This window comes from Schistosoma mansoni, chromosome 3 (genome assembly GCF_000237925.1).
Source record: "Schistosoma mansoni strain Puerto Rico chromosome 3, complete genome".
In the NCBI taxonomy this organism is placed as follows: Eukaryota; Metazoa; Platyhelminthes; class Trematoda; order Strigeidida; family Schistosomatidae; genus Schistosoma; species Schistosoma mansoni.
In genome coordinates, this window is record NC_031497.1 from 14,285,619 (window position 1) to 14,297,294 (window position 11,676).

Sequence of the window (11,676 nt, forward strand, 5' to 3'; positions counted from 1 at the left end):
TGGAATCGTCAGCTCCAGCTTGCGTTCGTGCTTGAGGTGAATACTAATGTCGAAGACCTACACAACTATTTTTCGGGTATCTATTTACAGCTACACTTACCGTTACAGATGAAAAATGAGTAAATGTGGGGTGAGCCAAACTGTTTTTAAGTGAATAGTTGGAGTGTAAATTTAGGCATATTAAAGACTTCGATGGACCTCGGTATACGGTCCAGACAGCTCATGTACAATTCAAGAAGAATTAATTAAGATGATTCATACGACTTGTTTCAGCCAGGTATGCTGTAGTAGAGGGAGATAGATTTGTATCATAATCTGGATAACTTCTATCTCCTTATTACATTATTTAAAAAGGAAGCAATTCCCCAGAGAACGTTCGAACACGTATTTAAACTTAGTTCTGAAACATATCTTTGGATGAGGGTGCTTAGAAGTTAGAAGGCGAAAAATGCCTTTCTGAGATGCCATAAAACCTTATTTTCACGAGTATCCAGTTCTTGGAAATATACTTCATCTTAAGTGCTTCATGCGACTTACATTTAGTCCTTCAAAAAGCTTGACGTCTCGTTCAGGAATTGTGACGTCTCACATCAATTTACTGATAATTTATCTACATTGGGGTTTAAAAAATAGCGGTGTTTTCATCTAAATCTACTTGTGTTAAGATAATATTGAACAAGGAATCGCGTTAAGTCAAACTTGTATTCCACTCAACCATTTAAACCACTGCACACTACATTATGGATCTGGGAGACACTTATGAAGAAAGTGATAAGTTAACGATTATGCCTCTGTAAGTATTTCAATCACATGCTCTTTACAGCGTAGTTTGTTTTTCTCCAAAAGTCTGCCAGTTTTAATAATAATGCACTTACTACTGTAATTATAACCTTATCTATGCAGGATGCCGAACTAGTGTTCACACGATTCCCGTGACCAGCGGTTAAAAACTTCAAATGATGTAGCTCAGTAACTTTCTTAGTCGCTTAAGTACATCCATTATATTTCTTCCGTTAGGTCATAAGCTTCTTAGTTGTCTCTATCGATCTGCAAGCTTGTACTTCTAAAATCCTATCTTCTGTGCCAATTTTTTCTTTTGCCAGTGATAATGTTGCCACTTCTACTGTTACGTTTTTTCTCTCATTGTCATGTAGATCTACTGATGTGGTGTGACCACCGCCGACTGTAAATGTACGTGTTTCTTCATTCGGTAGATTACTTATCCTAATAATCACTGCAGTTGCCAATACCTCAGTTTCTCCATTGTACTGGTGTACATTTGCATTATAATATGCAAACGTTATCCCGAGTTTCATTATAATAAACGTAGTAAACTTCCTTCCAAAACCAACTAGTTTGGTTTAGACGTGTTAGACGAGAAGTGCGCTATAAGCGAAAGCTAATAAGTAAAGAAGCTTTTACAAGAAAGGGGATTGTTAGAAAATCGTATTTTTGTACAAATTATCGAGTAACCCTGAGCATTAACCCTAGGGATGTTCTGTAGAAATTTTGAGACCTCGTCGAGGAAAGCAAAGGTATTTTCTCAGTCATTGAAAGTTTGAGGTAAACTTAGCATTCATTCTAGCAGAATCCAACCGAAAATGGATGCGTCTCAGGTTTTGTGCTACATTTGTCGAACTATTTTATGGCACCGTCCTAAAACTGATCTATTTTGTCCAAAACGTCGGAACTGAAAAACCCAAACCAATGCACGTGTCAGGTTTCGCTCTGTGTTTAGTGGATAGCTCCTTTTGTGAGGACTAATAGCAATAGTGAAAGATATTTCATTGGTTTAACACGCGAATTGCTGCTTTAAGTCTGTTTACTTTCGATCGGCTTGACAGTGGGACTGTTCTTGATGCGTTCACTCCTCCTTACCCAATCTTTTGCTTCATATCCCTTGCAGGCTTGAAAAATTTTGAAGGTTTGTCTGACTTATAGTCACATATAAAAATTAATATTCCAGTCTCCCTAATACTTGAAGGTAATAAAACATTGCCCTTAAATTCACATTTAAATCACTGCTAAACGTCTGATCTATTCCGTAACCAAGATATTAATCTGAGTCTTTTTTAGCTTGAAGTCATTAACGAAGTTATTTCGTAAACAAAGTGTACAGCACTCACTACAGCATAAGTTTGCAGTCCCATTGAGTAGTTTTTCGTAAAAGATAATATCCAAACAAGTAGCGATTCGCGTATAATTTGTGAGAGTACATTTCACTGTTCCTCTTATCTTATAATTTTAAGATGACCCAGCTTGAATATTCTGCTGTAGTGTAAAAATACAATTACGTTCCCAAAACTCAGACCGAGTACTTTTTGCTTGCTTTTAAATAGATTTAAGGACCTGAGAACATATTAGCTATTCTATAATCCGCTATGTATTAGATGCGAAATATGGATTTGATTAGTCCCCATACAACACCGGCAGTTAGGTTTTATATACACCATTCTTTCCTAGTGAATCACTTGCCGCACTAAATTTTAACGTCTAGATCGTTCTTTGGAATCTAATACCATGTAGTCTATTGTCTCTAGCTTCACGTCGACAAGCAATATGGCCAAGACATTTCCAGTTATTCATTTGTCACCTGAATAAACCTTGTCTACCCTTCATATCTACTGGTGTCGTTACACTTTATCTTGTAATCTACTCATGACTTCTGCACTTGATGTATTATGTGGACACTATAGGCTAATGATATTTAACAGTTCTCTCTAGTTTTGACTTGTGTGAGCCACAGATCTCAGTAGAAACTTATAAATTTTCCGTAGAAGCAGGGCTTCGTTATTTATTTTTAAACACAAATATTGGTACAAAGGGGCATCAGATATATATGCGCCGCACAAATCTCATTTGATTTATGTGAGGGCTGAGATACTGCCCGGATGCCCAAACTGAAGCAGGTGGTTTTCTTAAGGGACCACTCCCGGAGCCTTTGACCTAAAGGTCTGATCCACAAGGCAGTGGAGCATCGTAAGGAGATGCAGTCCCATGGTAGCCAGTGACCAACGATTGATTCATACACCATTTGTTCTCTCAGAATCCTGGAGCCCATGTGTATCAATGGTTTGGAATTAGGGTTTTCCAACTCCCCTGGGTGGACTTTCTGCGTCCACCAACACGGTTAAAGCGCCGGAAATTCGCTTTTCGTCTTTTCACTTTCGTAAACAATACCCCCACTACAAGAAGGCAGTGAGTAGGCATTGCTTGGCAGAGGCTATATACGCGTGGCCATGTGAAAGCATTTCGAGAGGGAGAGCGGATTCTCCCCACTCTCGGCTGTACCAGGGCATTTGGGGGCAAAGTGTCTGCCGCCCCCGGGTGGGCTTGGTACTCGAGGTCACTAAACTTCCTTGACGTCAGGTACAATTCAGAAAAATCTTAATTATTGGCATCACTACTTTTTAATCTTATTCAGAAAGGAGAGGAAAGAGTTTAGATGACTGTGTTACCTAAAATATTTAACGAACTTCTAGGCTAAATAACTTACTAGTTCACCCTAACATTAGCATTTAAGTAAAATTAGTGAGAAATAAGATTAATACAATTATTATTTATAAGACTCATTTAGAAAGACTTCCGGTAAATTACATTAGACCTTACTATATCATTTAATTTATCATTTCAGTGGGGCTGGTCAAGAAGTTGGAAGGTCATGTATACTGTTAACATTTAAAGGGAAGAAGATAATTGTAAGGTGTTTCATTGTCTTTTATAAATATATGTTCACAGCTTGATTGTGGTATACATCCTGGCTTACGCAACCGAGAGAGCTTACCATTCATTGATGCGATCCCAGATATCCAAACGACAGACCTCATTTTGATTAGTCAGTAAGTAACCTAATCTCAATGCAATATGCATAGCTTTCATCTTGATCACTGTGGAGGGCTCCCACATTTGCTTTTGAAGACTGGAGCTAAGTCAAAGTGTTACATGACACATGCAACGAAGGCTATTTATCGTTATTTGCTTGCTGACTTTGTTCGCGTCAGGTGAGTTAATTCAATAAAGATATTCTACTGGTTAGTAATTCTGGCGGCCTACCGGATCAATTATTGTACAGTGATCGAGACATAGTAGCTAGCTTAGACCATATTGATACCATAGATTTTCACCAAGAACTTGAAGTTAACGGGATAAAGTTTTCTGCCTATCATGCTGGACATGTGTTAGGTGCAGCTATGTTTCTAATAGAAATTGCTGGTGTGAAAGTTCGTCCTCTTTTACAGATAACTTTCATAGAGTTCATCTAGATTTTATATACTGGAGATTTCAGCCGACAGGAAGATAGACATTTAATGTGTGCTGAAATTCCTCCTATACGCCCAGATGTCCTGATAACCGAAGCTACTTATGGTATCCATATCCATGACAAACGAGAAGAAAGGGAAGCTAGGTTTACTAGCTTAGTTCACGATATTGTCACCCGTGGAGGACGCTGTTTGATTCCAGCATTTGCACTTGGCAGAGCCCAAGAATTAATGTTGATTCTTGATGAATATTGGGACAATCATCCAGAACTGCACGACATACCTATCTATTATGCCAGTCAGCTCGCACGAAAATGTATGGCAGTTTACCAAACATATATTTATGCCATGAACGAACGAATTCGCAACCAACTAGCGAACAACAATCCATTCTGTTTCCGACACATATCGAATTTAAAGGTAGATGAGTAGTATCAAAGCATCTAATAATTAACGTTTGTCTTTTTAGAGTATTGAACATTTTGATGATTCTGGTCCATGTGTGGTTATGGCCAGTCCCGGAATGATGCAGTCTGGTCTTAGTCGAGAGCTGTTTGAGAATTGGTGCACAGACAAACGTAATGGAGTAATTATTGCAGGCTATTGTGTTGAGGGTACTCTGGCAAAACAAATTTTATCTCTACCAACTGAAGTACCGACAATGTCAGGTCAGATGTTACCGTTGAAATGTTCGGTGGATTATATTAGTTTCTCTGCTCATACTGACTATCAACAGACGAGTGCATTTATCCGAGAACTAAAACCAAGCTATGTCGTAAGTTGCGTAATATGTTAGTGCAAGTATCTCATCTTTACAACTTTCCCCCACCCCTAAATTATGTCTGATTTTAATGTCAGTCGTTAAATAACCTTATGCTATTTCTTACGTAGTGGTAAACTTACTGCTTGATATTTTTGACAAATGATAATAACCTTTAACATTATTTCTAACTATCACAATGTTAGAAAATTAAATGTATGGTTATCAAGTTTCAGTTTTGAGACCGTTCTGACTAATCTGACTTTGGTTACCAACTCGTTTCAGAGTCAATCGCACAACTATGAACTTAGTTAAATTCTCCTTCTTTATATAATTAGTAAATTAATAACACTTTACAGTAAGGTTAATACCCTAGTGGGTTTTACGCTGAGTGATAAAATTTCAAAAATATATAGATATATTTTGGATAAGAAGAGTCGTTTTTTGTTGTATTTTCATCTAGATGGCTAATAGATATTTGTTTAGATTTTATAGGTTAGTTAGTGAGGACTTTCGAACCATTGAAACAAATTATTTAAAATCGTAATTGACATATCTCCAAGTCTACAACGCCAACTCAAATCCATCAACTTTATATGTTTCTGTATGTACCAGATACATTCTTTATCAGTTCAATGTGGAGTTGTCAGTTGGTGTTTGATGTACTCATTTTTTCCAAATACGGATTCAAACCTCATTCCCTTACAAAAACTGAGGAAACCAGCTGACAATAATATTGTTCACAAAATAGGTATAATTCACAGTAGAAGTCATGAATCTTTTCTAGTTTATCGAAATGTATGACAAATCCCTTCTTTTTTCATTTTTGTGTTTATTTTTCACTGTTGTTTTTTATCTGTCTTACTTTTATGTAGTAGTTTAAAACGTGAAGATTTAAGTAATGCAGTGTTCCCCTAGGCCCTGTATTGCACTGGTCGTTTCTTTATCTCAATGTCTCTTTTAGGTATTAGTACACGGCGAACAAAACGAAATGTTACGGTTATGTGGGGCTTTACAAAGGGAGTATGAAGATGATGAAACATGTAGACTGGAAATATTTACACCTAAAAACTGTGTCCCGGTTAATCTACGTTTTCGTGGTGAGAAAGTTGCTAAAATTTTGGGCAGTCTTGCTCATAGTGCTCCTAAAGAAGGTCAAACTATTTCAGGAGTACTTGTAAAGAAAAATTTCGCATATCATATTTTAACACCTGGTGAATTACCGAGTAAGTAGTTTCGTATTGTTTCTGTGTTGATAATTTAGCGAAAGTGAAAAAATTGGAACGCATCTCGAAAGCCTATACAGCTTTGATGCACACTGTACTGATAGTATCAAGAGGTATTTATCACCCCTTCAAATAACTATCAACAGATAATATTTTCTGTTTGCCTTGAGTTAACGTTGATGTATCATACTTTGGATATGGTTCATTAATTAACATACTTGACCTTGAGGTTTAAGCCTCAGTATGTATAATCTAATCTAGACAGCTAAATATTGCTAGTAACTCCCATTTGAAAAATGTGGCTTCAAACCTAGTACAGTAGTTTTTATACGGTTTTTTGAGATGTGGTTGAACACATGAGTAAATGTTTTAATGATTGGATTGGAAAAGAATACTTATTCGCTTAACTTGTATTTCTTAAACTATATTTAACATAAATTAGTGATTATATTAAAGAAATAGTATATCTTTCCGTGTCTACTATGTGTCACGATTTTCCCTACTTTTTCTTAGCATACACTGAACTAGCTACAACTGTAGTAAATCAAGTCATTTCTATTCCATTTACTGGTAGTGCTAATCTTTTGAAATTTCATCTGGCTTTACTTGCTGGTAGCGTGGAAACAGTATCTCAAAAATCAGATAATGTACAATATCGTGTATTTGATGCAATTAATATTACTTGGCGACCACAACAGATAACTATGGAAGTAAGTTTATATATATATATATATATATATATATATATATATATATATATATGTCGAAGTGAGTTACAGTTTGTCAGAGATTGAAGATAGACACACTCGAGTTTATTAAATATAGCAAACTATTTTTCATTGTAAATCAATCCAACTGTCGACTTTGATATTGCGTTAATATATTCCGTTGCAATATCTGATTGTGAATTGAATGTCCAGACTGTTTGAAGTTACTGAATTAGTGGAGCACCAGTTATAACTTATCGAACTTGGGGGGTCATCAAACACGTGATTAATTCGTAGTCAAAACGAAAACTCGAATTCCTAAGCATATGACACAGTATGTTTCTAGTTTATCTTCTATACGAATAACCAGGTTTGTTAACAAACCCTAGAATCCAGTTAGGCTATTATTTAAATATTTGTTCCTAAATATTCATTTATTTATCTATCGGATGTGAATACGAACCATTTAGTGCTTATTAAATTTACGGATGTTGTAAATTTAAAACTTGGCAGATTTAAATTTTCATGTCTTCTCCTTAGCCATCAGGAGAAACAGACCGGTTTCAAAAGTAAGATTCAATTTATTATATCAATTGGACCTCGCATAATAAAATCCTTAGGTACTCTTTACATAAATGTTTATGTTAGTTTTTTGTAAAAAGAATTTCGTAGTAGTACTTTGTTGTTGAATCATGAATATTCATTTTTTACATCTCGATCTCAGTGGCAATCCAATCCTACAAGTGACATGTATGCGGATGCTGTACAGAATGTTATTTTACGTGCTGCTATGCAAGGAATGCCGCCCAGAGGTGAGTATTGTTACTATTTCTTTTGGGCTTTTCGGTACATCGGACTAATAGTATAATCTTCCGACAATGCGTAATAAGGTTTACTTTAACTGGTGGCGTACATAATTCAATGTTAAAGTCATTGATTTCAAAAGAAATCAAGTACATTTCATGTTTATATTGGATTTTTTATCGACTGTTTACTTAACAGACGAATGAATAGTAAAAACGAGACTGAAATCGAGAAACTGAGAAAACGATTTACGTCTGAGAAGAAACATTTTCTCACTTTGCTAAAAGTTTAATACTGTCAATTATCACTCCACAGTAAACCGTTTTCAAAAAGCCCGTAGTTATCCAAATCAAAGAAACATATAGCCTTTGAACATTCCGATAATTTTCTTACTCTATTTAGATCCCGCGAGAGTGGGTTCGTGGATGCGCACTGCTGAGGAGTCCCATAATAGGACGAAACGGCCGTTCAGTGCTTCCAGGTTTTCCATGGTGGTCTAGCTTCAATTGACTCATGATCTCAACTCTATTTAGATAATTAATGGGTTAAAAGTATACTATACTGATGAACTAGTCACATCTAGAATGAAGTCTTTTGAGTGTGTATCTTATTAGGGACTGGTTAAAATTGTCTTATATCTAGTTCCTAAAGTTGATAATAATGTCTTCTGTGCGATCAGACTGTGAAGCTACAAGAAATGCGTGCTCCTGCTGCAGATCATATTGGAGAGTACTTGATGTGTTTCAATTCATAGTCAAAGATATTTGTGTGAATAAAGAGTATTCTCCTGCTCTAATGCTCCTAACACATAACCCTTAATATGAATTGTTAAGATATACCTGTTAAATAATTATCTTATTATTTACTAATTGCCGATTAATTTTTAAAATGATGTGGTTTCGTTAACTTATGTATTTATTGTTGTGAAAAGAACTGTGCAAATTTTCAAATGTTCCGTTCTTTTTTCAACGAAAAGCATATCTTCCTTTTTTTTCTTTATCTGCACTTAGGCTTACCTCATCTTATTGAACCGAACAAAGAACAATTTCGATCTGCCCTCGAAGTAGCACTTCAAGATGCATTCGGCATTGACTGTTTAGAAGAAGAGATAATTAAGCCTGATGCTAATCATGTTATAGTACATGTTGATTCTCATGTCGCTGAAGTGAATCTATGCGATTTAGTAAGAAATAATTTTCTCATTTGTTTTGTAATCTTATTCTCGTCATCTCTTGACCCTGTAATATATTTCACGGTTCACCATACGTTGTATTGCGTTAGTTAAACGATTTACTTATTGAAAACTATCAATCTATCGTTTACTAACTTACACTTCCCGTAGGATACTTAGTGTGATTAGTTTATGCCCTGGTACGGCCGAGAGTGGGGAAAGTCCGCTCTCCCTCTCGAAATGCTCTCACATGGCCACGCGTATATAGCCTCTGCCAGGGAAGTCCTACTCACTGCCTTCTCGTGGCGCGGCTGCTTTTCACAAAAGTGAGAGGACAAAAAGCGAATTTCCGGCGCTTTAACCGTGTTGGTGGACGCAGAAAGTCCACCCAGGGGAGTTGGAAAACCCTAATTCCAAACCATTGATACACATGGGCTCCAGGATTCTGAGAGAACAAATGGTGTATGAATCAATCGTTGGTCACTGGCTACCATGGGACTGCATCTCCTTACGATGCTCCACTGCCTTGTGGATCAGACCTTTAGGTCAAAGGCTCCGGGAGTGGTCCCTTAAGAAAACCACCTGCTTCAGTTTGAGCATCCGGGCAGTATCTCAGCCCTTACACAAATCAAATGAGATTTGTGATTAGTGTAAAAACATTAACTTGACTTAAATGGGATTTAAAAATTAAAGCAATATTGATATATGTTCGTCAGTTCACACTTGGTGGTATCAGTGTAAATCATCTTTGCATTTCATAGTGATTATATTACATTTTAATAGTTGAGATCACGAGTCAATAGAAACTAGACGACCATGGAATGTATGTAAACCTGATTGTCTCATTATTTTCAGCTGTTGTAGTTAATTTTCACTTTAGAATAACTGTTGGGTATTTTTACTGACTAGTAACGCCTAAATGTTTTCGCTTTAGGTTTGCTTATCAGAAAGTGTTATAACTTTTCATTTTGTTCTTTAAAAAGTTTTCATCTTAGTCATTCAACTGATTATGTACAATTATCTAATAAATGATTTTCTTTCATATATCAATGTGAATTGAAGAGTTATCCGAAAAAAATTAGTGATAGTGAAAGCATTAAAACGGTTTTTTATTTTAAAACGATGTGCCTACTGCTCACTTTCAGTTCTTCTAAGCTTGAAGTCATCAGTAATGGTAAGAAATTGAAATATGAATATCAGTGACAATTAATATATAGGATATTGTTAAAATGGATGTAATTGGTTTCTGTCGCAAATTAGTACTAACTAGGAAACATTGAAACCCAGAAAACACTAGGTAACTATCTCGTTCTATTATGGGGTTCTTCAATAGTGAATACACACAAGAACCATTTGATTTAATGATTTATAGAGCTAAAGGTTCTGGGTCCTATCTACGGTGGGGTCGTGGGTGTAGATCGCTGTGAAGTTCATACTTACACGGAATATTCGTCTAGTGCTCCCTCATTGCCAGTGGTTTTCCACTTGATATTAATATGTGACGAAAACTGACTTTTACGTATCTCTTTAGTCCTCTTAAACAAGTATAGATTTCTCTTTATGCTTTGACATTCATTTCGCTCCTCATTACGGCATATTTCAGTGTCAAATTTGGTTCGCAATAATTGTTCACAAAAAATAATATGTTTCTTGGTCATTTGTACAGCTCTTCTCTCGTAATAGAGCGTCTTCAAATTAAGAAATTTCTGTGAAGGAAATTATTCTTCTGCATCTACTTGTTATTGATCTGATAATTAACTAACTGGTCAATAACATTTATCTTCAACATATGCTTTGTATAAGATTCAAGCCTATGTTGTTTGATAAAGTCTCTGGAGACGTTACAAATAACACCTCTAACATCAAGTTATGTATATTATGTAGTTTTCAACGAAAAACAATAGTATTCTTGCCGATCTTCAAACTTGTTGTTCGGCGACTATGTACATCACGATTATTGTAATCAGTTGCTAATATCTATGATATAATTCATTGTAATAGGATTTTCTTTTAATATTATATTGTAGTCCGTCTCGTGTAAAACCAATCCAAGATTGGAGCATATTCTTCAAGTTATGGTCAGTCGATTAAACCATTGTATTTCAGCTATGTGAATATCATTGTGAATTAATTATTTTGTAAATTATAATCTTTTCCACACAAACATTTTTTTTCTGTTACAATCATTTTCCGCTTGTGTCCATAAATCTATTTTACTTGATGTTCAGGCCTTTATGCGTAGTCGAGAAATTTAACTAATTGGAGGGATAGTCCATGAATAAAATTAATCTGATATCTATAACGACTATAATAATATGGCTATGTTATTCACATTTTTTAAAATGATTTATTCGCAAATATCGCATATGATCTGAAGCAACAAGTTTCAACAATGATGACTAAGTGATAGGGGACTTTGTGGCAAAACCGAGTCGCTCTAAAGTGTCAACACTTTACTGTATAAATTATTAACTATAATGATCGAGTAATAGAGCTTTTCGAATCTCACATTTTCAGACCTCTGTTATAATCTGTCCCTAACATCCCACTTACTCAATCTCCATATCCCCATCAATTGATCTCGAAGTTGAGCGTCTACTGCGTCTTTCATCCGGTTGAGCAACACTCTGTTGAAAACTTCTCCTGGTACTGACAACAAACTGATGCCTCTGTTGTTCTCATATTTGCTCAGATCTCATTTCTTTGGTATCTTAATGAGGTATCTTTCTTTCCAGTCTGTCTATGGCAC

The 11,676-nt window shown here is 35.8% G+C and overlaps 1 protein-coding gene across 1 annotated transcript; it reads left to right on the forward strand.

Moving 5' to 3' along the window:
- Positions 1 to 740: 740 nt before the first annotated feature.
- Positions 741 to 10,764, forward strand: Smp_084380 (cleavage and polyadenylation specificity factor-related; the record flags this gene model as incomplete). The annotated part of the gene is made up of 12 exons (XM_018799335.1): positions 741 to 793; positions 3,635 to 3,698; positions 3,739 to 3,839; positions 3,873 to 4,001; positions 4,037 to 4,220; positions 4,263 to 4,679; positions 4,729 to 5,034; positions 5,984 to 6,245; positions 6,759 to 6,955; positions 7,677 to 7,764; positions 8,767 to 8,939; positions 10,531 to 10,764. 12 exons carry the CDS (start codon positions 741 to 743, stop codon positions 10,567 to 10,569), a joined length of 2,013 nt encoding a protein of 670 aa, XP_018651134.1. The 3' UTR covers positions 10,570 to 10,764.
- Positions 10,765 to 11,676: the final 912 nt, after the last annotated feature.